The sequence below is a fragment of the Canis lupus genome, chromosome 18, assembly GCF_011100685.1.
Source record: "Canis lupus familiaris isolate Mischka breed German Shepherd chromosome 18, alternate assembly UU_Cfam_GSD_1.0, whole genome shotgun sequence".
NCBI classification, from domain to species: Eukaryota; Metazoa; Chordata; class Mammalia; order Carnivora; family Canidae; genus Canis; species Canis lupus.
In genome coordinates, this window is record NC_049239.1 from 10,231,897 (window position 1) to 10,258,397 (window position 26,501).

A 26,501-nucleotide genomic window follows, 5' to 3' on the forward strand; every position below is an offset into this window, starting at 1 on the left:
CTCACAGACATTCAAGATAACCTTCCGCAGAAAATAAAGGGACTTGGAATGAATTTAAGGAAGTCTCATCTAGGCTGTGTGAGAGAGAACCATCCCATGGAATGTTATCTGTCCAAAACATACATATTGAGCACTTACTAGATGTCTAGCACTGTACTAAATGCTGAGGATCCAGATTTTAATAAAATCTGTTCAATCCCTGTAAGAGCTCACAGACTAATGGGGCAACCCTGAGGACTAATTATAACACGTGATGTGGCAGTGTAGGAGGTCCTAGGGAGGCCAGGAGGAGAAAGTCATTACTTGGGCCCTCACAGAGTGAGTAATGGCTTCCTAGAGAACTTTAGTTTAGTGTAAAGGAGGAGACAGTGGAAAAAATTTATTCCAGGCACAGCAATAAATGCTCAGAAGAACACGGAGTCCTTAGGGAACAGCATGTGTTACTATCACTGGTGGGTGGGTGAGGCTTTGTCCTACCAACAGGAGATGACGTTGAAGAGGAGAACTGGGGTCAGGGTGCCGGGCGGGCGCAGTCAGAGGAGGAGCGTGCGACTCTTGATCTTGGGGTTGGAGTGTGAGTCCTATGTCGGGTGTAGAGATTGCTTAAATAAATAAATAAATAAACTTAAAAAAATTTGATTCTCCTTTTCCTCAAATCCACCCAAACAATCAGCAAACAAGTAAATCGGTATGTTTATCTCCTGTTAGGCATTAGCCCTCTATCTCCCCCCTGGACTTCAGGAGATCATCTAGATCACTGACAAGATTTTAAGAGAGGATAACTAGTATGTATTGAAGCCTAACAGTTAGGTGCCTTACCAGATAGGTAGGAAACCGGTCTTTTGTTTTACCAGGATTCCTCAGGTGTTTGGGAGTCAAAAGACAATACTGCCTTTGGGGGGTGGGGTGGGTCAGATTTAGACTATTTGGGTTAAATACCAGCTTGAAGAAAATCAGGTTTCTTGCATAGCTAAGAACCAAGTTTGAGCTATTTTATACTCTATCCAAAAGACTATGGGGACCTTTTCTAAAACCCAAGAGGATTTGGGATCCCCAGTTACATAAGAAAAGATAATTTATCTATAATTTATCTATCTATATCTAAGAAAAGATATAATCTAAATATGTCTATAAAATGAAATTATATAAGAAAAGATAATTTATCTGTATTTTTATACACATCAATGAGACTGAACACTATTATTTTCTAATTAAGCAATTCAGATGCTGCAAAATTGACATCCCCCCAGGATGCATTTCAGTTTTGGAACACCGCACTTCTTTGTTATGAGTTTAAGGACGTTCAAAACATAGCTTCAATTTCAGATTTCAGATCCTTAAATACACAGGCTCTTGAGGCCACTGAACTAGCTATATAGAAAGTTACATAGTAGGAATTTTTATCTACTGCTACCATTTTTCAAAACTCATCAGTTTCCAAGGTAAATTAATTTCTATTGCTTCTAAAATGACCACAAGCGACTTACTTTATAGCTTTTTTATTTTACAATAAAGTAAAGCAGATTTTGTAAAGTGTATTAGTTTTTAAAGTAAATCCTAAAAGTAAATCCACTAAAAGTGGAGTGTGATTTCTTTAGAAATCAGAAGCAAGCAAGAAAATAAACAGGAATCTTGGTTGATTAGTAAGAACAAGTAAGTGGAAGTAATCTGTGAACAGCTTCTAACCAAATAGCCACATACTTGGTATGAGTGGGGAAGCCTTCTCCTTCAAGAGGAAACTTATTGCCAGAAAAGAAACGCTGGAAACTCCTGTCCCTGATGGGTAGTATGTGGGGTAGCTGTGATTTTTTTTCCCTCTTCCAAGCTTTGGCGAGTTTACAAGGTCCCTGCAGGTACAAAGGACTAAGTGTCACTACTTTTCAAAACCAGAAAGTCCACAGAGACATGTTAATTAAATCTAGGCTGGAGCAAAAAAAGACTGGAGAAAATTTAACATCTCCTAGAGACAAATATAGTTTCAGAGCTTTTAAAAGCCCTGGGGGAAAAAAAGAGAGGAAAAAAAAAAAAAAAAAAAGCCCTGGAAACCAGTAGAGACTAAGAATAAATTGGAGCCAATTAGCCAAGAAAAGGAAATAAAGAAACTAAACAGAATTAAAAAAAAATTAAAAGTAGTGAAGAGGGAGATACATATAAAAGTTTTTGTTTTCCATTATTTTATCATAAGTTGCTACCTCTAAAGCAATGGTTTTTAGATGAAACACTTTTCTGTAAGCAATATGTTTTCCATAAGTAGTAATGTATTCTTGACTCCCTCAAAGTGAAATTTATAGTAACTTACCTATAGACATAATTTTAAAAAATGTGATGGGGGCACCCGGGCGGCTCAGTTGGTTGGACCTCTGACTCTAAATTTCTGCTCAGGTCATGATCTCGGGATTGTGGGATGGAGCCCTGGGTTGGGCTCTGAGCTCAGCACAGAGTCTGCTTGGGATTCTCTCTCTCTCTCCCTTTGCTCCTCCCCCTGCTTTCTCTCTCTCTGTCTCTCTCTCTCTCTCTCTCTCAAATAAATTAAATAAACTCTAGGATTCCTGGGTGGCTCAGCAGTTTAGTGCCTGCCTTCAGACCAGAGCATGATCCTGGAGACCCAGGATGGAGTCCCACATTGGGCTCCCTGCATGGAGCCTGCTTCTCCCTCTGCCTGTATCTCTGCCTCTCTCTCTCTCTCTCTCTCTGTGTGTCTCTCATGAAAAAATAAAATCTTAAAAAATTAAACTCTTTTTAAAAAGGGCTGTAATTATAATATAAAGGAGAAGTAAAAGGAAAATAATTAAACAAAAGCATCAGTATTTTTTTAGATTTTATTTATTTATTTGAGAGATAGAGGGTGAGACAGAGAAAGCACAGGATGGGGAGAGTCAGAGGGAGAAGCAGACTCCCCCCTGAGCAGGGAGCCTGATGTGGGGCTTGATCCCAGGACTCTGGGATCATGACTTGAGCCAAAGGCAGCCGTTTAACCACCTGATCCACCAGGGTGCCCCAAGAAAGGGTATTTTAAGATGTAAATGTGGGGCAAGGCATGGCAGGGTCTGCAGCCCAGAGGGGTGGTGTGACAGATAAGTTAGTAGCATCAATGACTTGATACCAGGAGCAGTTTGTTGTCACTTGGCAAAATTTCAAACACAACCCATTACAACATTCTTTTCAGGTAGTAATTGCATCTCCAGAAAAATTCTCTGTGTACAACCAGTACAAAAAAAAAAAGAAAAAAAAGATATTGTTGTTTTTAAAGAAACCATGGCACAAGGATGGCCAAGGAAGGGGTGGTAGAACAAAAGATTGAACAGAAGGTCGGGACACCTGATCCCGAGTCCTGAATGTCCCCCTGGTGATGGACACTGGCTGTTTTGAGTGCCAGGCACCTGAATCTCCTTCCTTGATTGGGGGATCCTCCCACCATATGAGGTTCACTGGCAGACGCAGCTCTTCCCCTGCAATGTGAGGCACCGCATATTCCTCTTGCCTGCCCCTGACAGGAACACTGGCCTAGAACTTAGAATCTGAAGGGAGTGGAGAACAATCTTGGAGTAGTGATGGATTATTTGTGGGGCAGTCGTGTTGCAGAGTTAAATGGCAGGCGTGAGAGCCCATGTTGCTGGGGGGCCCATGGCTGGGTGAGCTGTGGAGCGCTCCTTTAACTTTCTGGGCTTAGTCCTTGCTTGGTTTCCCAAGATCCTGTAAGAAATAATTTTGGGGGGCTTCTGTTGACCAGCCACAAGCTCTGACAGGTCCCACTTCCCCTTGGTCTCAGTTAGCTCCCATGTGTGGTGAATAAAAGTTCCTTCCAGACTTGATGGTGTCCAGTCAGTGAATCCATGAAGGCCACCATTGGGGAGACACCCTTTACACATAGTCTGAGCTTTGGAGTTTCCAAAGGGCTCTCAAGTCTATTATTGCATCTGGCTTCGAGGTACGGGGAGTAAGACACTGTAAGCAAAGTGTCTATTCTGGTGCCTGGAACACATGAAGCCCTCAATAAATAAATGACAGTTACCACTGCAGACATAGGCTGACACCTAGAATAGATTATAAAGTGAACAGATAAAGCTGCCTTTTTTTTTTTTAAATTTATTTATGATAGTCACACACACAGAGGGAGAGGCAGAGACACAGGCAGAGGGAGAAGCAGGCTCCATGCACCGGGAGCCCGATGTGGGATTCAATCCCGGGTCTCCAGGATCGCGCCCTGGGCCAAAGGCAGGTGCCAAACCGCTGCGCCACCCAGGGATCTCAAAGCTGCTTTTTGTACAGTTGGTATGATTTCATTTTAGTAGGCATCTTGTTTTGCACACCAGAGTATCCTCTCTGAAAATACTGCATATTCGATATGTATCTGTTGGAACAATGAATTTCTGTAAAATAAAATTATGCCATTTGCTAGTATGTACCTGGGAAGATTCTAGAGGAATCTACAAGGGTGGTTTATCAGTTTCTTCAGGCTTCCATGACAAAATATCACAGACTGGATGGCTTAAAGAAAAGGAGATTTATTTCCTCACGGTTCTGGATCAAGATGAGGATGTCAGCAGGTATGGCTCCTTCTGGGGCCTCTCTCCTTGGCTTGCAGACGACTGTCTTCCCCAGTGTCCTCACATGGTCTTTCTTCTGGATCGCTGTATATGTTCACATTTCCTCTTCTTGTAAGGGAAGATTGGATTAGGGCCCCTCTACCAGCCTCATTTTAAGTTAATCACCTCTCCAAAGGTCCCATCACCAAATATAGTCACATTTTGAGGTATAAGGGGCTAAGGTTCCAACACAAATTTCGAGGGGACACAATTCTGTCCATAACAGGTAGCAGTATGGAAGATTTACTTTTCCTAAACAATAGTTTCTACGTTGTTTCTGTAGTGTTTAAATACTTTACAAGAAACCTAGTGATTTTGTAATTTGAAAAAGCAATAATGTTAGGACAAAGAAAAACCCATTTGTGTTCCTATGTAATAAGTAGTTAGATTCTAGGCTTATATAATTACAAACAGATTTTTTCACTTATGTAAATGTCTCCTGGGGCAGTTGAAAGTCGAGAGGGATGCAGGACCGTTCTATGTTGTGAAGGGTTGACCTGGGCAGTGCAGGATGTACAGTATCCTCTCTCTGCAACTCTTGCCACTAGCACCTCTCCTCCATCACTGTGACAACCAAAACAATGCCCCCAAAGTTTCCAAAAACTCTCCCATTGGTCATCACTTTAAAGTATAATTTTATACTAATATTCATAAATCTTTAAAGCATTTTCTTCTTTCCTCTATGTAACCATCTTACCTCTGAATCCCTGCTAAAGAAAAAAAGAGGAAGAAATCATACTAGTTACCTTTATTTTTTTAAAAAGACTTTTATTATTTATTCCTGAGAGACACAGAGAGAGGCAGAGACACAGGCAGAGGAGAAGCAGGCTCCATGCAGGGAGCCCAATGTGGGACTTGATCTCAGGACCCAGGATCACACCCTGAGCTGAAGACAGACGCTCGACCGCTGAGCCACCCAGCTGTCCCCACGCTAGTTACCCTTTAGCCAGGCCAGTGGGAAGCTCAGCTGTGTCTGAATCATAGCAGAATTTCATGATAACTAGAGTTGTCTAAAGACAGCTAAACCTCTTGCTGTAGTTTATCCAAATTGCAGGCATGATGTTCAGGAGAAAATAAAATAAATAAATAGCTGATGTGTAGCGAGAACTGCAGATGTACCAGGCATTGTCCAAAGAGCTCCATGTATACAAACTTATTCATTCTTTTCAACAACCCTATGAGGGAGGCACTATTATTTGAGAGATGAAGAAACAGGCACAGGAAAGTGATGGGACTTGCACATGATGGAGCTTCTGAGCAGACGATCTGGTTTTGGGGCCGCCATCCTCAGCTGCCAGAGAGACTGGCTTTCCCTACTGACAGTTTTCTGGGTATCCGACATTGAGGAAGCAGTTTACCTACATACTCTATGGCATGTGATCCTCAGAGAAGCAATGAAATTGCTACCATTACTTCTGTTTTAGATTTGGGAATTGAGAGGATCAAATCTGTTTGCAGAAGTGGATGGCATGTATGCATAGTTTGTTAACATGTACAAATAATGGCAAATTTGACCAATTATTGCCACAATCTAATCAACATGGAGAACCAAAGAAATGATATGACTATATATCTATATATTCTCTTCCAAATCTATTAAACTTAGCAGTCAGTCACCTCTTATTGAATTCTTTGAGGTTCTGAGGATATTATTGGGGAGGATGTATTGCATAGAAATGATTCATATGTATGATATTGGTTTTTCCCAGGAGTCAACGAAGAATAACTCAATCGGGTTAATAGGAATTCCAATTTTGTGAGCTGATCTTTCTCTTTAAAAATGGAAGCAATATTGTGACAAATCCAATAAAAGACTTTATTTTATTTTTTGCTTTGTTTTATTTTGTTAAGACAGCCCCAGAGATTTTTAAGGCCAATCTACTCCTGCTACTGAGAATCTACCCAGATTCCTGGGGCACCACCCAGTTGGTATAGTTGTTAATATCAGCTGAAGTAAAATCTTACAAGGGCTGTTAGATGGCTTCTAGCATACCCCCTTTCTCTTCCATAGGGGTTTAAAGTTGATTATGTATACTTCAAAGAATAAATTTCAGGTTTTGATATAATTGAAAAAAATTATAAACTTTATGAATTTTTTAAAAAAAAATTTGTTGTATACCCCCTCACCAGATAGTAGTCTGGGGATCTTTTTCTGATCCACTGTTTTTAAGTGCATTTGCTTTTTTTCCAGCTTCTGATTTTCAGGATAAAGCACATGTGGTTCCTTTTCCTAAAAAGGAATAGTTTTCCAAATATTTTTCTTATTGTAAAACAGCACAACATAAAAGAAAATTCTGAAAAAGAAAAAAACTCCCCTAATCCTACCACATTAATACATTACCACATCTGAGAATAATCTTCCAGTGTTTATCTGTAAAATACACGTTTTTAAACATATTTGTCCACATAGATATGTAGCATTTCACAGTGGCTTTCACTTAAAAATACTCTATTACTCTATAAGTATCTCCTGTTTCTCATAATGGTAACCTGTAATGGGTGTGTAACACTGCTGTGAATGAGATTATAGTTTACTTAGGTATTCTCTTTTTTTTTGTTTTTTTTAAGATTTATTTATTTGTTTGAGAGAGAGTGAGCAGGGGGAGGGGCAGAGGGAAAGAATCTTGAAGCAGACTCCCTGCTGAGAGTGGAGCCCAAGGCAGGGCTTAATCCCATGACCCCAACGTCTAGCCTTGAGTCAGGACTCAAGAGTTGGATGCTTAACTAACTGAGCCACACAGGTGCTCCTTATCTCTCCTTTTAGTGCTGGTCATTTAGGTTGTTTCTAATTCTTCCCTACTTCAGATAGAATGTGGCAGTGAGTATCTTTATGTTGAGTTTTTATTACCTATTCAATCATTTCCTTAGATCAAATCTTAGAAGTAGGGTACTTTGATTTGATACATGCACCACCATATCAACCCAAAAGCTGTATGATCTTTAGCACGCTTCTTTGTCAGCCTCTCTACTCATTCCTTCCATCAACTGAACAATATCTGTCAATGGCCACTTATTTCGCCTGACCTTTCTCCAGTTGTCCCTTGGTTACTTCCCTTGAGACAGTGGTAACCTGGGATGAGGTCAGAAGTCTCATGTTCACACTAAAGGGGTAGAGCCTGTGAGCAGCTGAGTGAACGAGGATCACATCTCTGACCTTGGGTGCTGCTGCTACTTTCATGAAGGCAGTCTTTTGTTCTAGCATATGGACAGAAATAAAAATGGTCTCTGAGCTGACAAATGGGGTCATAACGAACACTGCCAGATTGCAGACATTGTGGGAACCTCATACAGTCCTATGAGAAGATTAAAACACAGGCCAATCATATATTATTTGGCATCTTGAGTAGCAAAACAAAGTGATTTCAAATGACAATAGTTTAATTGGCTCCCGCTTGGGATTTAAATGTTTAAGTGCATTAAATGAGTTTTCCTACTTTATTCAACTCCATGACAATAATTTCTGATACAGATGAAATATTTGTGGTTAGTTTTTAACAAGTAAACAGCGTTATCACTGAAGGTTCCTAAAGTATGACTTGATGTTTTATGGTATAGTTTATAATCACAAATGAGAGTCCGCGATTATTTTAGGGTCTGATTTTGAAAGAAATATTTTGTAGTGTTTCCAAAGAAGAAAAAGAAAGATCTTGTATTTTCAGGTTATTTGCATTATATTTACATCATTTTGGTCCAGTTTTGCTCTATTGGCAAGGACTGTCAAATCATTTTTATTATTACAAAGGATCTGACATGTCATTATATCTTATGTTAAAAAACTTCTTATAGAACTTATATACTTATTTTTAAAAAATATTTATTTATTTATTCATGAGAAACACAGAGAGGAGAGAGAGAGGCAGAGGGAGAAGCAGGCTCCATGCAGGGAGCCTGACATGGGACTCGATCCCGGGTGCCCAGGATCACGCCCTGGGCCAAAGGCAGGCGCTAAACCACTGAGCCACCCGGGCTGCCCTATACTTATTTTATAAATAATATTATGTAATGGTGACCATGCAACTCCCCAGGAAAAAAGCTTAATAGTAGTTGGGAAGAGTTGTATTTGATGTGAGGAAAATCTCTGGCTGTAGACTTGATGAAAAAAAGTGTTGTGACATATTGGATAGGTTGACTAAGTTGTCTCTCCTTACTTTTAAATCCTGAGTAGTTTGTGTGTGTGAGAGAGAGAAGTAGAGACACACAGACAGAGATGAGATAGAGGGAGAGAGGAAGGAGGAAAGATGGGAGGGAAGGAGGAAGGAGGGAGGGAGAGAGGAAGGAGGAAAAGATGGAGGGGAGGAGGGAGGAGGAGGGAAGGAGAGAGGGAGAGGTTACAATAATTTGAAACATTTTAGGCACAGTCCTGCCTGACAAAATAGAGATGCTTCAGGCCAGTGAAATTATAATTTTGTATCACTTCTGATTAAAGACCATATACTTTGGGTTCTAGGTGTTTATTTTTAGGCCTCAGGTATTGGGAGAATAAATTTTTTATTTTTATTTTTTTGGTGAACAGGTTTTCTTATGATTGGTTATTCTGATTTAGAAAAATTCTCAGCACAGAATTTAAAAGGTGGGAAGGCATCCTTGTTTCCGGAGTTTCCTGACTCCCCGCGATCCCAGCGCTCTGGATGACCCCGACCGGATGACCCGGTCAGGATGGTCCCTTCTGGATGGCCCTGTCGGTATGGGCCCGTCCAGATGCCCCCGTCTGGATGGCCCGGTCCGGATGGCCCCTGTCAGGATGATCCTGTCGGGATGATCCTGTCGGGATGATCCCGTCTGGATGACCCCATCTGGATGGCTCCTTCTGGATGGCCCCGTCCTGACGGCCCGGGTCTGCGGGGCGCAGCTTGAGCGTTCCCTTAGCCTCCTGCCTCGACCAGGGCGACCGAGCCGCGGGCTCAGCACACGGCGGGGTGCAGCAGCGCCACCCCGCGGCCAGCCGGCCGCACCGCTCCTCGGAATTCCCGGGATCCAGACCCTCCACCGCCGCTCCTGCAGCCGCGAATCCCAGAACCGCTCAGCGCGCCGGGAAGAACGGAGGATTCACCTTCCCAACTTCCGCAGCACTGAGCCCATCACAGGTAGGTCTTGTGGAAACGTCTTTTTGGAAAGATCCGGCAAGGAAATGGCGTTTGGTGCGGGGTTAGGACTCTCGGCTCTTTGTGACACATCTGTAGCAATGCATGTGTTTGTAAGCGGTGAGCCCACACCCTGCTTCTGAAAGTTGAGTAGAAATTTATGAAAGCTAAAGGAGCATGAGCACAAAAAGAGGTGGCACAAATTATCCTCTCCATGAGGAGTGTAGAATGCCTAGGGAGTCCCAGGAGAATTTAATTTCTGAATATGCAAAAGGAGCTTGGCTGTACCACTCTCTGCATGATACAGATTCTCTCCCTCCCAGGAGGGAATGGTATTTTTCTTTTTCTAGATATACAGCAAACAAACTTCTGGTACATTTTTTTGTTCTTTGTAGCTGCTGATCATTATGGACATTTTATTAAAAAGTTATACTTGCAAACTGGAGATTTGAAAAATGCAGAAAAGTAGAAATGAACAGTGAGGGGGAAATACAGTTCATCATCCCTCTACTAAACACAGCCCCTGCGACTGGGCTACTACTCGGCACACATCTACCCTGAGAACAAACTCTGGAGCTAGTTTTGCCTTGCTTTAAATCTCACCTGGGCCATGTAGTAATGGGGAATTGAAGAGTTACTTTCTCTCAAGGCCTCAGTTTCTCATCGCCAGGATGGGGATAATTAATAGCTCTGCTTCATGGGATATGGTGAGAAATAAGCAAATTATTATATGCAAAGTTTTCAGAATAGTGCACACCGTATTTGTTAGCTATTTCTCAGTCTTCCATTTCCTCCAGCTCCTTAACTGCTAGCAGAGATTATGTATCAGGCATCCTGCTAGAAACAAGTATTTTTTTCATTGCAGTTTTTTTTTCTTGTGGTTTCTTTCTGTCCTTTCTTTCTTCATAGCTGAAACTACTCCAAAAATAATTTTTTTAAAAAAATTTAACTGTAATTTTATTCACTAGTGCATTTTTATTATTTTTTAAAGTTTTATTTATTCATGAGAGAGAGAGAGAGAGAGGCAGGGACACAGGTAGAGAGAGAAGCAGGCTCCATGCAGTGAGCCTAAAGTGAGACTTGATCCTGGGACTCCAGGATCATGCCCTGGGCTGAAGGCAGGTGCTTAACTGCAGAGCCACCCAGGCGTCCCTATTAGTGAAGTTTTAAATGATTGGTAAGAAATATTGCCTTTTTCCCCCCAAAGATTTATTTTGGGGGGAGAGGGAGAGGGAGAGAGAGAGAATCCCAAGTGGACTCCCCACTCAGTGCAGAGCCCACAAGAGGCCTGATCTCAGAATCATTATTTCAGGTTTTTTTTTTTTTTTTTTTTTTTTTTTTTTTTAAGAGTTATTTATTTGAGAGAGAAAGAGCATAGGGGAGGGGGATAAGCAGAGTCTCTGCTGAAGAGGGAACTCAACACCAGGCTCGATCCCAGGACCTTGGCTGGGATCATGACCTGAGCAGAAGGCAGATGCTTAACTGAGCCACTCAGGTGTCCTTCAAGGCGTGTTTTAAAGTAAGATGGATAAACTCCCCATTGGAAGTAGGGTATGAAAGCAAACGAAAAGCAGAGAAAGACTTAAATGTTTCTAGCTTTTATACATTTCTGGTTATAAAATAAATGTCATGGGGATATAATATGTAGCATGGTGACTACAGTTAATAATACTGCATTGTATATTTGAAAGTTACTAAGGGAGTAGATCTCAAAAGTTTTCGTTACAAGAAAAAAAAGATAACCGTTTGTGGTGATGGATGTTAATAGGCTCATTGTGGTGACCGCTTTGCAACATATACAAATATCGAATCATTATTAACTGGCCACCTAAAACTAATATAGTGTTATATATGAATTACGTCTCAATTAAAAAAAAGATTCCTGGCTCTTAGTGAACAGAGATGACATGAAAAGATTGCAAATGCAAAAGGCAATGCAGTTTGGGTGTGTGTGGGGGGAGAAAATGGAAATGAGGTCAGTTTTAGGCATGCTTTATAGCTAGGCAAGAGACAGGCGTGAGAAATTGCAGTTGGAACTGCAGGTCTAGAGCTTGGGAGAGGAATGGGGTTTGGAGCATCAGCTTTAGGACAGTCAATATAATTGAAACCGTGGGAGCAAGTGAGACAATCTGGCTAGAGTATAAAAACCAAAAGACGTCCAAGAATGAAGGTGTGGAATCTTCAGGCGGGCAGAGAAGGGGAGACTTAGCAGGATGGGAAGTAGTGAGAGAACAGTGTAAGCAGGACAAGAAAACGTGCTGCTGTAGAGGACAAGTGGAGGGACTGGCAAGGTAGGGGATGGTCACCATGTCCAGTGACAGAGGAGACAAGTCAGAGAGGGCCAGTTGTGGGACTTTGGCCATCAGTGACCTTAGCAAAAAGCAGTTTGAAGCTGAGGAGTGAATGAGGAGAAAGCAGTCTGAGAGCGACAGCAGACTCCTCTGCTAAGTTTGGGAAGAGGCAGTGACAGCAGAAGCAAGAAAGGCTGACTATGGGTCAAGTAGCATCAAGATGGAGATCAGAGGATTTCTGTAGAGCCAGAAGTCTGGTTGGTTCTTTGTTAACATAGCCTATGACATTTACTTCATCCACTGGTGTGAAATTAGTTAAGATTTTTATTTATTTGAAATTAGTAGGATCTTAAAAATAGGTTAAGGACTTTTCCTGTATATATGTGTGTATGTATCTACCTACCTACCTCTCTTAGACTGGAACACAAAGCTTTAATTTGAAGATGGGTGAGAATCCCAACTTGGACTTGGTTCAAAGCTTTTATTTTGGTTTACCACAAAAGCACTTAATAAGCAGTGCTAAGGATATAAACGAGATAAGAATACAGGTAGGTATATTTAGCTGCCCACTTCCTATTGTCTATCACAAAAATGTTGGTGGCCTCAGCAGCTCTAGCATCTGTAATGTCCAAAAAGCAAAGTATTGTGGACTCTTCCTCCCCTTAAAATGAACAAAAAGGCTCCAGGGATTTCAGCATCTAGAAATTATTTAAGGTGAAATTTGTTTGTAAGGAGGCCACATCGCTCAGACCTCACGGATGTGTTCTGGGCCTTAGAACTCTGGCTGTGCCTACCCTGGGGTAGTCTTGCTTTACCTTTATGATCATCTAGGGTCTTTTCATGGCAACAACTGGCAGGCCCATAGCATATAAGTCAGGACAAAAGACACACAGCAAGCAAGCTTTCTTTCCCTCGCTCTTGCTACTTCTAGTACAGAGGCTCATGTTGATTAGACAGGCATAACAGGCATACCATTAACATTCCTCTGCAGTCCGGAAACTTCTTTAGAAGGCAAAACAAGTTTAAGAGATGTTTTCGACCAGTCTCATCAACTCAGCTAATTCTCTTGATTTCCTTTTCTATGAACACAACAACACCATATTATCAGTGGTGGCAAGGCGTATTATCTTCAGAGAATCTTAGTAGGGTGAGCCCAGATAAAAATCTCGATATATTGCACTTGTCAAATTTTCACTCAGGGTGATTTTCTTGAGATGCATCATTAGCTAATAGTATTTCAAGACTTTAGAAACTGCTTATGACATCCCATGTGGATTTGAGATTTTGGCTGGTTCATAAATATTGGAAATATATATAGACATAACAAGACAAATTAGTAAATATCTGAAATGGTATTTACATCTAGGGAGATATAAGCACTTAAAAAAAAGAGATTTGTTATTTTTTAAAATTTTGAGAGACAGAGGGAGAAGCAGACTCCCGTCAGAGAGCCTGATGCAAGGCATAATCCTAGAACCCCTGAGATCATGACCTGGGCTGAAGACAGATGCTTAACAAACTGAACCACCCAAGTGCCCCAAAAGATGTATTTATTTTAGAGAGAGAGAGAGAGGGCGTGTGTGCAGGGGGAGAGGGTGGGGCACAGGGAGAGGGAATCCTGAAGCAGACTCCTTGCTAAGCATGAAGGCCAAAACAGGGCTTGATCCCAGGACCCTGAGCATGACCTGAGCCAAAACCAAGAGTTGGACACTCAACAGGCTGAGCCATCCAGACGCCCCTAAGCATTTTAAGTAGCTGTCAAATGTTAATACCTTCAACATGTTTTAGAAATTCTCAAACAGTATATGGTCTTCTTTATTTTTAAAAAAGATTTTAAGTAATCTCTACATCTAACATGGAACTTGAACTCATGACCCCAAGATCAAGAACCACATGCTTCTCCAGTGAAGCCAGCCAGCCACTCCAGTATATGGTCTTCTGACTTCAAATTTGTTGCTTTTATTTCTTAATGTTCTGTGAACCTTTTTTTTTTTTTTTAAATATTTTAAGCAATCTCTATACCCAAAGTGGGGCTCAAACTCACAACCCCAAGATCAAGAGTTGCATGCTCCAACTGAACCAGCCAGGCACCCCTCTTGATGTTCTGTGAACTTAAAAGGAGGTTGTGAGATCACAGAATATTTTATTAATCTCTTGATTTTATCAGATTTTCTGTCTTAGTATATCTATGTTTCAGAGAAAAGGTCTGGTCTGAAGGCACCTCATACAACTTTGTATTTTAGCCAAGAGAGTGCTGAAAATTTTTTTTCTGATCTCATATGCTTAGGTACTGGAGCAAAAGCTTGAATCTAATTTTGTCTAGGCTAGACTAAGAATATCGCTACAAAGTAATATAGAAGTCAGTGGTTTTGGTGTTTATTCCTATGTGACTATGTGAGAAAACTGCAGTTTAGAAATAATGCAGCACATTGTTGGACACCACTACCAACTCCTTAAAACTTGGAAAAACCAGGTACTCGAGGATGAAACGTATTTTGTATTTTCCATGGAACTGTGTGTCCTTGCCTTTAACATAAAACTAAAATGAATTTTATGGGAAGCCTGGCTGGCTCAATTGGAGAAGCATGTGACTCTTGATCTCGGGGTTGTGAGCTCCAGCCCAATGTTGGGTGTAGAGAATACTTGAGAATAAAACAAAAACAAAAACAGAAATGAATTTTAATATTTTGTTTTTAATCATGAGTATAAACATTTCTTCAGTTTCTTACACTTATAGCCTCTTGATTTCAATATATATATTTCTATATATCTATATATGTCTATTTACAATGTTACCCACTAGATTATTTATGGTAACTTTGGTCTGATTAATTGGTGGTAAGATACCTGATGGTGACAAGAGCAGAAAGCAGGGTTAAGTCCTTACAAAATGTGATTCTTGTTCACTGCTGCTAAATGCTTGATTTTGATCAGAAACTTGAAAATGACCATGGCAACTAGAGTTTCTAAGCATATCTTAAATGACATAAAAATTACCAGTGACAAAGAAACAAGCCCTTATTACATTTAATAGTGTTAATTTTGAAGACATTGCAAACTTGCATGAAGGATAACCTACCTACGAGTGATGTATGTATTCAACGTAGAAACCGGTACAAATTTTGGCTAGTTTGTTAAGAAATAAAATGTTCTAAGAAATGTTCTGAACGCTACTTTCATTAGAAAAGTGAAGAAAATTTTTATAGTTGTTTGAGGTGCTGTAATACGTCAAGTGATATTCCCAGCTGTTTTACTAAACTGGCTGTCTGTTCTAAAATCCAAGCGAGGCTTGGGTTTTCAGAATGTGCATGCTTCTGTAGTCTACAACATTCTAAAGATGAACAATCTGCCTCACTAAGACTCTTGCTACAGTTTTTGTGAAGCTCAGCATTATTTTCACAGAGTCTTTCATCTTTAGCTTCATCCATCTTTTTCTCAGCTGGAGCTACATGACAAAGGTCCATATCCTGAATAGAGTCCAATAAATCTACAACATGGGGCTGAGAAGTGATTGATTTTAGATGTTTGAGCACATACTCTTCACACTGGCCAACTGCATCCAGAAGATTATTTATTTTACTGATCAGAGCCGAACCATTATCATGAAGGTGACACCAGGAGAGCAAAGCACTGAATGAAAATATAAGCAAGAGTTAAATACGAAAAAAATTAATCATAGGCTTTTCCAATTTTTGATGCTAAACCCTACATGTTTCCAGATAATACCATGCAAAAATGAATTAACAATAATGCAAGCCAAAATCAGGAAAATAATGATGCTATAATGGATTTTAAAGTATATAAAGACATTATCTTTTGATAGAAATTAAACAGCTAGAAGTAATCACAAAAATTGCTTATAATTCCTAATGCCTCCTTCACAACTCCATATCCACTTTTCTTGATTTTAGATTTTCTCTATGACTGTGTAGCTTCTGCTGAAGAGGGATGCTAGTCAGGGAAAGAGGTCACAGAAATCAGTACCTCCTTCAGGGATATCACACAGTTTCTGGACCAGTGATTCTCAGACGTGGATGTACATTAGAATTACCTGGGCGGCTATATCATATCAAGGCCTATATTATATCCCAGACCAATGAAATCAGAATCTCTGGGGATATTAGTTTTTAAAGCTTCCCAGCTGATAGCAGGGTGCAGCCAAGGTTGAAAACAATTATTCAAACCATATGGTTACTTGCCATCAAAACTAAAGGGTAGAAAAAAAAGTTTTGAGGCAACTTTTCTTTCCCTGACTTTGTTATAATCACTGTTTGTTGAGCTAACTAATACATTTCTTGAAGAAGGTAAGAATGCTTCTAATCCTAATATTTTTTTTCTAGTACAGAAAAGACTTCTGTTTTCTGCCATTTCAGATTGTTCAGATAATCACGACATAAAATGATTGTTGTGAAAAGTAATAGCGTTTGTTTGTTTTTTTTTAAAGACAGGGAGAGAGAGGTGGAGGGAAGGGCAGAGAACAAGGGAGAGAGAGAACCTTAAGCAGGCTGTGTGCCCAGTGCTGACCCTGAGATCATGACCTGAGCAGAAATCAAGAGCTGGATGCTTAACTGAGCGAGCCACCCAGGTGCCCTGAAAAGTAATCATGTTTTAAAAATGTAATCAGTTGACATAAAAGATTTAGCAATAAACTTTCTGTACTTATAAAAGATTTATGTAAAATGAATACTTGATCATTTTCCTACTGTAGACTATAAATTCTGATTTCTGACAGTTGAATTTTCTAAAACCTCAATGAACTTTTTTGTTTTGATAACTTTAAAAATTTTTTAAAAACTAATTTAAAAATTAGTGATTCTTCGAACCATTTTATGTTTTTATTTTTTTTCCTAATTTAAAAGGTACAAAGTCTCCAAGATGACAAGCATGTCATTATCCTAGCTCCTTCTGCCATTTGACCTCTTGGCTCTGATATGTGCCATTATTAGTATGGAATCTTGACAGGTATTCAGTGTTCAGCACTAAAGTAAATGGAATCATTTTTCTATGACCAGATATAATTTTCCTCATGCACTTCTAATCTAGAAGTCTGTTTTATTATGCTCTACCACATGTCCAAGATTAAAAGCTTTATTTAAAACCTGAAGATCTTTTGAATTACTTTTGAGATACAAATCGGTGGTAGTTCAGGCAGCACAAAATATACACGTTCCTATCATTTCTTTGCAGTAAGAGACAACACCTGACATATATTAAAGTAGATGAACTGACGGTTCAAGTAGATGACTTTCTGAAGGCAGTATTATTTTATGGTCACAGTACTCTTTTGTGGATTTAACACTAGGAAAAGCACTTCAGTTTAAATACTTTATTTTTACATACTACTTTTATAAAAGGCCTCCAGGAGTACTGAGGTTAAAATGACTCAGCATATAAGTTTAAAAAATTACCTCAGTGTTCCTCTGAGTTGTCCGTAGTTTATAATGATTTCTGCACCTTCCTTATAACCTTGATTGAAGCCTTGTTGAAGAGTAACAGCTTTGCCAGCATCTATTCCATCTCTATAGCCTTCCTAAAAATAAGTAATGAAGAAAACTGCAGCTGTAATTAACACCAAGTAAACCACTGTAGGTTTTTCTGGAAAGTCATAAAACCGATTTAGAATGTTGATGAAATAGGCCTTTACTGCTGTTTACTATTTAACATAATGGTTCTACAACCTATGGCACAGCCACACAACCCGAGCAGATTATGCTTCCCAGCAAGGTTTATTATTCGCATATCCCGCTTTAGGAGTCGACTTATTTGGCACATTTAAAAATACAGATTTTAAAAAAAATATATTCTATTTATTCACGAGAGACAGAGGAGAGAGACAGAGAGAGAGGCACAGACACAGGCAGAGGGAGAAGCAGGCTCCATGCAGGGAGCCCGATGTGGGACTTGATCCCGGGACTCAAGTATCAGGCCCTGGGTCAAAGGCAGATGCTAAACCACTGGGCCACCCAGGCTGCCCCAAAATATAGATTCTTATACAGATTTTAAAAACCCTGTGTTAACAATGGCTTCACAGGAAGGAAAACAGAGAGTTAATGTCTGGCCCCTTGGCAACACTGACTGATGAGCGTTGGGTGAGAAGGTAGGGCAGAAAAGAGGTTATCAGAGGTCTTCAATAATCAGCTCAAGGAGGGAAAGAGGAAACTGGGTGAGTAAAAAAAGATGCAAAGTACGGTTTTAGAAATCTTGCCTGGTATCTAAATTTAAATAAACGGCAAATTCCCTGTGGGCGGAGATACTGTCCTGCGTCTCCATCTCCTCTGGTGCCACTGCACTCCAAGGCCGGTTGCGACTCACTGGTCTGGCCCCCACCTTACATCAAGCGTTTCTGAAACTGGTAACGTGGTGGTTGGGCTAAGCAAACATTTCACTGAAACAAACAAGGGCCAATCGGGCAGTATTTTGCTTGGGAAAGACCTTGGGTGGAAGTGGACCTGGCCGTGTGAACTCAGCTCCCACTGCTCCACCTGGAGACTGAGGGCGTGGCATTAAGCTTAGTTTCAATGAACAAAGCAGAGAAAGATAATGCACACCCAGCAAATAAAAAAGCAGCCAACTTTGGTATTCCTTCACCTAGCCCCACGGTACTCCACAGCAGCTTTCCTTTATTCCTATTTGACATTTCTTTTTATCATTATTACTATTTAAGATCTTAATTTTTTTTTAAAGATTTTATTTATTTATTCATGATAGAGAGAGAGGGGCAGAGACACAGGCAGAGGGAGAAGCAGGCTCCATGCAGGGGGACTCGATCCGGGGACCCCGGGGTCACGCCCTGGGCTGAGGGCGGATGCTCCACCGCTAAGCCCCCCGGGCATCCCTGCTTCTGGACATTCGTAGGTTCACCTTTCCCGTGTGTCTCCAGTAATAACCACTCCCGGGCAGCCCGGGGGGCTCAGCGGTTTAGCGCCACCTTCAGTCCAGGGCGTGACCCCGGGGTCCCGGGATCGAGTCCCGCATCGGGCTCCCTGCGTGGAGCCTGCTTCTCCCTCTGCTTGTATCTCTGCTTCTCTCTCTCTGTGTCTCTATAAAAAAAAAAAAAAAAAAAAAAAAAAAAAAAAGTAACCACTTCCGACGTTGGGCTCGTGACCCGTTCGAGCAGCCCGTCCACGCCCTCCGCGAACCTCCCGGCACGGCGACCCCCGCCAGGTCTACACCTAGCTCGCGTCTGCTCCCAGCGTCCAGCGCGCCCCGAGGTCTCGCGCGCTTTCGGGTAACCCCTCGGTAACCCCCTGGAAAGCCCTCGCGGGCCCCGCGGCCTCCACCCTCGCGCCCGCGCTCCGCTCTCTCCACAAGCCGCCGTGTGTCCCCCGCGCCCGCCACGCAGCCTTACTTTGACTCGTCTCTGCATGTGGCTCCGCCATTCCCGCTGCACCAGGAGAGACTCGTCCGCCTCCTCGTCAAACACGTCCCCTTCCTCTCCGGGACCCCGGACCAGCGGGGCCCTCTGAACCCACGACATCACCGAGGCAACCGCAGGGCGGCCGGGCGCCGGAAGCGCCCGCAACGTCTTCCGGTCCGAGGGGCGGGGCGAAGGCTGCGCGTCGGGGCGGGGGGCTGCCGCGCATGCGTGCGTGACGTCGGGTCGGGCCGCGGGGCGGGAGTCGCTGCTGCGGGACCCGGACCTCCTCGGAGGGCAGCCGGGACGTGCGGGGACACGCTTTGCCTTCCGGCCGGGGTGGAGCCGTTGGAGGTGGTTCAGTGGATGCGCGACGACGGGCCGAGGTCTCGGTGTCTGGGAAGCTCCCCGCAGCGCATCTTAGGGGTTTGACGTCCACGGGCCTTAGCCGTCAGCGGCACAGGACTGTAGGGCCCGAAAGGTAGCTCCTGCGGCCAGTCCGAGCTCCATCCATGCGGGGCGCCCCTGGAGTGCGCTTCTCCCGGGGTCTCGGGGCCCGCCGCTGGCCCGCCTGGCTGCGGAGGCCGGCCCTGGTGCACCTGCAGGGGCTCGGCGCCGCCTGGTCCCCACCCGGGGCGGGGGCGCTGGGACGCGTGCGGGTGACGGAACCCACACCGGGGCTCGGGCCGTTCAGCTTTTTTTTTTTTTTTTTTTTTAATATTTTGTTTATTTATTCATTAGACACACACAGAGAGTGAGAGGCAGAGACACAGGTAGAGGGAGAAGCAGGCTCCATGCAGGGAGCCCGACACGGGACTCGATCTCGAGACCGGGGTCACGACCTGGGGCCAAGGCAGGTGCTCCACCGCTGAGCCCCCCGGGCTGCCTGCCCGCCGTTTAGCTTTTTGCGTGGTGATGGGGTGGTGATGATTTATTTATTTGATGCATTTTGTGGCGCCAGGCACCGTTGCAGCTTTCGGGGTACGTCAGGGAAGGACAGACCTGACTTAGCAGCTCTCCTCCGGTTTACGTTCCGGTGGAAGGGGCAGGAGGAACCAGAAGCACGGTATAGGTGAATTACGTAGTTTGTTACCAGATCATAAGGGATACATGCTGTGAGACAGAGAAATAAGTGAGCTGGGCAGCCCGGGGAGCTCAGCGGTGGAGCACCTGCCTTCCGCCCAGGGCGTGACCCTGGGGTCCTGGGATCGAGCCCGCATCGGGCTCCCTGCAAGGAGCCTGCTTCTCCCTCCTCCTGTCTCTGCCTCTCTCTCTCTGTCTCTCATGAATAAATAAAAAAAATCTTAAAAAAAAAAAAGTGAGCAAAGTAAGGGGAACCATGAGCCTGTGTGTCAGGGGGAGTGGGTGGTTTAGGTGATCATTTTAAATGCTCAGAATTTTGCATTTACATGCAAAATTTTAATTTTATGTATGTTGCATATATATGCATACTATATATAGTAGTTACTATATATTATACATGGAATATATATTGTGTATAATATTGAATACATTATACAGAATACAATATATATTATGTATATAATGCATATATATTTTTTACTTGGTAGGTCCATGGAATTATGTATAAGAATACTCCATAGTTGGCCACATAAAATACCTTAACTTAAAAACCCGGACGTTTTATAAGTCATATTCTCTGATCATGATCCAACAATAAATAAATTCCAATAATTTATAATAGCCAGGTGTGAGAATCACCTTTTTTTTTTTTTTTTTTTCAAGATTTTTTTTATTTGAGACACGGAGAGAGCACCAGCAGGGTGAGGGGCAGAGGAGGAGCAGACTCCCAGTTGGCAGGGAGCCTGAGCCTGGACTCCGGGATCATGACCTGAGCCAAAGGCAGAGGCCCAACCAACTGAGCCACCCAGGCACCCTAAAACCACCTGTGGAAATAACAATTGGATCAAAAAGGAAATAAAAATTAAAATGACATACAATAAGCAATTAAAATCTGAACACTTCCCACCAGAAAACATGGGAGCAGATGAAAGTTGTACAGAGGCAATTCTATAGGATTAAATGTATAAAAAAAAAAAAAAGACATGTTGTATATCTTAATTAGCAACAAAAATGCTACTAAGAGAAGCAATAAAAATATCAATTGAAATTAATACAGTAGAAAATCTCCAAACTTACATAAATAAATCCTAAAGCTGGTTCTTTGAAGAAACCAAGAAGATAGATAATCCTTTTTTGTTTGTTTTTAGTAAGCTTTATGCCCAATGTGGGGCTTGAACTGACTACTATGAGATCGAGTTGTGTGCTCCATCAGCTGAGCCAGCCAGGTGCCCCAAATGTGTGTGTGTGTATTATTTTTTACTTCGTGTTTTTTTAAATAAGCTCTACACCAAAATGGGGTTCAAACTCCTAACTCTGAGATTAGGAGTCACATACTCTACCAACTGAGCGAGCCCGGTGCCCTAGATTATCCTCTTTTGACCTTCATTAAAAAAAAAAAAAGTTATATAAGGTAGAAATGGGAAAGAGTAATGTTACAGAAATAAATTCAAGTACTATACTAATTAAGATTTGAGAGCCACACATTTGAAAACCTGGGAGCCTTGAATGGCTTTCTAATAAAACTGACCCAATAAACAGAAAACATGAAGAGACTGATTATCTTAGATAAATTAGAGGTTAAATATCCACTTTAAAAAATAGCAAAGACTTGACATACAGGTAAATCCATTAAATCTATTTTAATCTTTAAAGAACAATGGATGGAGCACCTGGATGGCTCAGTTGGTTAAGCCTCTGACTCAGGTCATGGTCTCAGGGTCTTAAAATCGAGCCCCAAGACGGGCTCCACACTCAGTGGGGAGTCTGCTTTAGATTTTCTCTTCTCCCTTTACCCTTCCTTACCTCTCCTGAAGGAAATAAATCTTTTAAAAAAACCAACAATGCATAACTAAATATTTTTTACTCTTAGGCAAAGAAAAAGAATCTCCCTAAATCATTTTGTGAAGCCAGCCTTAGAGTAATATGATGTAGTATAAAAAAAATCTCAAGTTCAAGTTAGCTTATGAATATGTCAATATGTCTTTAAAAGAGAATCCAGTACCTTATCAAAAGAGTAATTCAGGATGTTTTTACAAGGGAAGCAAACTGGAAAATCTATAAGCATGTTTCATTGGAATCAGCAATCTAAAGGAGAAGAGCCTTATACTGTCTTTGCTGCAAAGTCATTTGAAGAAATTTAACAAAATAAAATGAAATGGAAGGAAACTACAAATTGATAAACACTTTATGAAAAATCCAAGTACAAATAGTAGTCTAAACACTCAGATATTTCCTTTAAGGTAGAGAAAAGAAAGTCCATCTGGTGATGTCCATTATTCAACGTTCTTTTGAAGACTAGTGAATGCAGAAAGAGAGGTAATCTATAAAATGTTGGATAATAAAAGATGAAGTTTTTTCTTTGTGCTGTTTATATGATTATATGCATATGAAACTCAAAGGAATTCTGTTAAAAACAACAGGATAAGGGAACTTGATAAGGCCACTGGCTATAAGAAAAATAAACTGACCAACAGCCTCTTTATTTTCTAGCAATAATCATCTAAATGTAAATGAGATAAATATTCCACTTGCAATACCAACAGATACTATTAGGTATAGTATTTATATATTTGTTTAGTATTTAGTGTTTATTTAGTATTTATACATGCCAGGAATACATTTTGAAAAATCATTTTTATTGAGGTATAATTTACAGGTAGTAATATGCATACATTTTGTGTGTAGGGTTTGATGAGTTTTGATAAATATATACCCCTGTGTAACCACCACTGAATCAAGGTATAGAAATTTCCATCACCCTAGGAAATTTCCTCATACTTCTTTGCAGTCAGTTCCTCACTCCTTGAGGCAAACTCTGATTTAATTTCTATCACCCAAGATTAGTTTTGCCAGTCTTAGAATCTCATAGAAATGGAATCATACATCATGTCCTCTTAAGTATTGGCTTCTTTGACTCAGTCTTTCTGAGATTCATCCATGTGATTGCATGTACCAGTACGTTGTTCTTTTTAAGGGCTAAGTACTCTTTCCATGGTATAGATATACTAGAATTTGTTCATTCACTTATTGTTTGTATCATTTCCAGTTTTTGGCTATTGTAAATAAAGCTGCTACAAACATTTTTGAATAAGTTGTTTTGTGTACACGTTTTCATTTCTCTCAAGTAAATGTCTAGAAGTGTAATTGTTGAATCATATGGTGAATACAAGTTTAACTTTCTAAGAAACTGCCAAACTGATTTCCAAAGTGATTGTACCATTTTACACTCCCACCAGCAATGTATGCAAATGTCAGTCGCTGCACATCCAATTCCTCACTTGGAATTGTCAGTCTTTATAATGTTAGCTATTCTGATAGGTGTGTAGTGGTATCTGTGCTTTTACTTTTCATTTTTCAAATGTCTTTTGATATTGAACATCTTTTCCTGTGCTTGTTTGCCTTTGCATATCTTTTTAAATGAAGTCTTTGTTCATCTAAAAAAAAATTGGGTTGTCTTATTTTATTTCAAAGATTCTTTGTGTATTCTGTCCTTTGTCAGATACGTGAATTGTGAATATGTCCTTTGCTTTAGTTATTATGTCCATTAGGAAACAGCTGCGGAGGTAGAGTTAGGAGTTCATGAAATTTCCTGGGACATAGGGAACATAGCCTGTGAAAGGTAAAAGCTGAGGAGGCATGATTAGGCGGAGAAAACCTACGCAAAGGGACGCTCATCTGATCCCTGTGATAGGAAGTTCCACAGGGTAGGTCTCAGAGAGTCCTGGACAACGTAAAAGAGCCCAGGAGAAGAGAGCACAGAGGAGTCTTTTGTTAGGTGCACAGGGCCAGACTTTGGTAGCCCTGCTGTGCTCAGTTACTGGCCGAGCGATGCCCTGGAGGAGTATGACCTTGGCTAGAAGTCTGAGACAGAGGCTGTAGGTGCTAACATCTGGAGGCTGACAGCTGTACTCCTTTGTCAAGAGCCAGATGATCTTTCAAGGTCCTTTCAAGTGTGTGATTCAATTTTTTCCAAAATAGCTATCCTTTTCCTTTATTTTTTTTAATGAACTGTAAATAACAATGACATCCCCTGCATAAATTTTGGTGTCACGATGTGAATTTAAAGTATTTAAGCAAACTTATCTTGCAGCTCCATATCTCTTATATAAATACTCTGTGATGAGGTCAACCTTTAGGATTCACTCTATCCTTTTCCCATTCTTCTGCTTATCGTTCATCCTTGTCTTTTCTTTCAAAGCCTTCAACAATTCTTTTTTATGTCCTTCTATTCCCCATCTCTTGCTAAGTTTCATTCTTTATCTCAGTCTTCCACACTTTATTTGTGCCTTTGCAAACTGCTGTTTTGTAGTTGGTATAATAAACTCTAAGAAGGCACAGACCTTTTCTCAGTTTCTGTTCTGGGTTTCTAGCGTATTGGCTTTAATCATTAAGTCTCTGGCAGCCAGCTAGCAGAACTCCTAATTTCCATATGCCTAGTGAAGAAGTTTTCTACTTTCCCTTGTCCTTTTCTAAACTTTCATATTATGTTCTACAATTCTCAGCGGTACTCAGTGATTAAGTTCTTGGCTGCCATCCTTTTTTTTTTTTTTTTTTTTTTTTAGTAGGCTCCAACATGGGCTTGAACCTATGACCTGAGATCAAGACCTAAACTGACACCAAGAGTCCTACCCTTAACCAACTGAGCCACCAAAGCACCTCTGGGTGCTGTCTTTTAATTGCTTATGTCGGGTTTGCTCTGAGGGCATATGAAATATAATATATGTAATAGTAATATGAAAAATAAAATTGTTGTTGGTGAAAATGATAGGAAAGCATTCAATATATGGCTTCTAGAATAAGGCTAGTAGGTAGTAATTTGGATCCTGAGCAGAGTTTCCTTCTTTATTTTATGGTATTGTGTCCATAGGACACCCCAGTTATAAAATAGCTGTCAAAGCTAAAAGGAAAGTTATTCGTTCCAATATAGACTGTTCGTTAACTATTAGGATGAAGTGGAAATGTCAGGGAAATGTCAAGATCCTAATTGATCTTCCTAATGGCCTGTTGATGGACAGTTGTGTCTAATACCATTTAAGCACGTCACGGCAGTCTTATCTTAAAAATCTTAACTCTGCACTGTCCTTTAGCTATTGCTCTGTGCTTCTCTTTCTCTTTACAACTAAATTTTTGGGGTCAGTGTCTCCACCTCTATACCTTTCAGTTTTGAACCCGCTGCCATCTGGCTTCCAACTCCATTATTCCATTTAAAATGGGAAGGAGAAAAAATAAAATAAAATGGGAATGAGGGGGTGGGGGCAACTTCCACAGGACACAGGCTGCCCTGTGTCCAAGTCTTGTATATTTAACACATGTCCTTCTTCCATGTGTTACAGTCTTTACCACCTTATATTATAAAGGCCTAATAGTCTGCATGCCCCACTAGACTAATAAGCTCTTTGAGGCAGAGACTGTGTCCTAGTTAACTATTTTATCCTTTTTGCCTGGTATAATCCTCCATTAAAATTAAACAAATGAAGGAATTTCATTAAAAATTCTTCAAACACTATATTCTAAGCAGTTCCATGTTGTAGTTATTGTAGTAATGAACTGTGTCTAGAAGTCCAGACTAAATAATAATTAAGGTTAGGTTGGTACAGGGCAGCCCCAGTGGCACAGCAGTTTAGTGCTGCCTGCAGCCCGGGGTGTGATCCTGGGGACCCTGGATCGAGTCCCACGTTGGGTTCCCTGCATGGAGCCTGCTTCTCCCTCTGCCTATTCCTCTGCGCCTCTCTCTCTGTGTCTCTATGAACAAATAAATAAAAATCTTAAAAAAAAAGAGATTAGGTTGGTACAGGAGAAAGTGGGGTAGGCTAGAGAAGATACAGGAAGTTACAACTAAAAATATCATTTTCACTGATTTTTAAAAACTTTTAAAAAAATTTTTATTTATTTATGATAGTCACAGAGAGAGAGAGAAAGAGGCAGAGACACAGGCAGCGGGAGAAGCAGGCTCCATGCACCGGGAGCCCAATGTGGGACTCGATCCCGGGTCTCCAGGATTGTGCCCTGGGCCAAAGGCAGGCGCCAAACCGCTGGGCCACCCAGGGATCCCCTAAAAACTTTTCCTTTAGATTTTATAACCATATTTTTAATAGTTATTTATTTC

General features: G+C 41.2%; 1 protein-coding gene and 1 long non-coding RNA gene across 5 annotated transcripts in view; one reads left to right on the plus strand and one right to left on the minus strand.

Annotated features, from left to right (window-relative positions):
- YAE1 (YAE1 maturation factor of ABCE1) lies at positions 1–19,495 on the minus strand. Of its 3 annotated transcripts, none has more exons than XM_038562666.1 (4): positions 19,307–19,495; positions 17,367–17,488; positions 1,702–1,847; positions 1–602 (listed from the first exon to the last, which is right to left on the minus strand). In XM_038562666.1, the coding sequence occupies exons 1-4, from the start codon at positions 19,433–19,435 to the stop codon at positions 424–426; spliced, it is 576 nt and encodes a 191-aa protein (XP_038418594.1). In that variant the 5' UTR covers positions 19,436–19,495; the 3' UTR covers positions 1–423. The 3 variants fall into 3 exon arrangements, with proteins under 3 accessions (XP_038418594.1, XP_038418595.1, XP_038418593.1); XM_038562667.1 differs by having other exon boundaries at positions 2–581; XM_038562665.1 differs by lacking the exons at positions 1–602; positions 1,702–1,847 and adding an exon at positions 14,632–15,588 and having other exon boundaries at positions 19,307–19,492.
- The window catches only part of LOC111090877, a 25,437-nt gene continuing 18,074 nt past the window's right edge, over positions 19,139–26,501 (plus strand). The window contains exon 1 of one of the 2 annotated variants that reach the window (XR_005373124.1): positions 19,139–19,489. This is a non-coding gene — a long non-coding RNA (uncharacterized LOC111090877). Of the gene's footprint in view, positions 19,490–19,560; positions 19,794–26,501 lie in introns of those variants that run through there. The other variant, XR_005373123.1, reaches the window with a different exon arrangement.

Bases quoted from the DNA above. Each gene is read 5' to 3' on its own strand.
- YAE1 (XM_038562665.1), bottom strand. From the start codon at position 19,435: ATGTCGTGGGTTCAGAGGGCCCCGCTGGTCCGGGGTCCCGGAGAGGAA. The intron at 17,489-19,306 runs GTAAGGCTGCGT...ACTTATTTTTAG, and splicing joins ACATGCAGAGACGAGTCAAA to GAAGGCTATAGAGATGGAAT. The intron at 15,589-17,366 runs GTAATTTTTTAA...ATTTTCATTCAG, and splicing joins CAACTCAGAGGAACACTGAG to TGCTTTGCTCTCCTGGTGTC.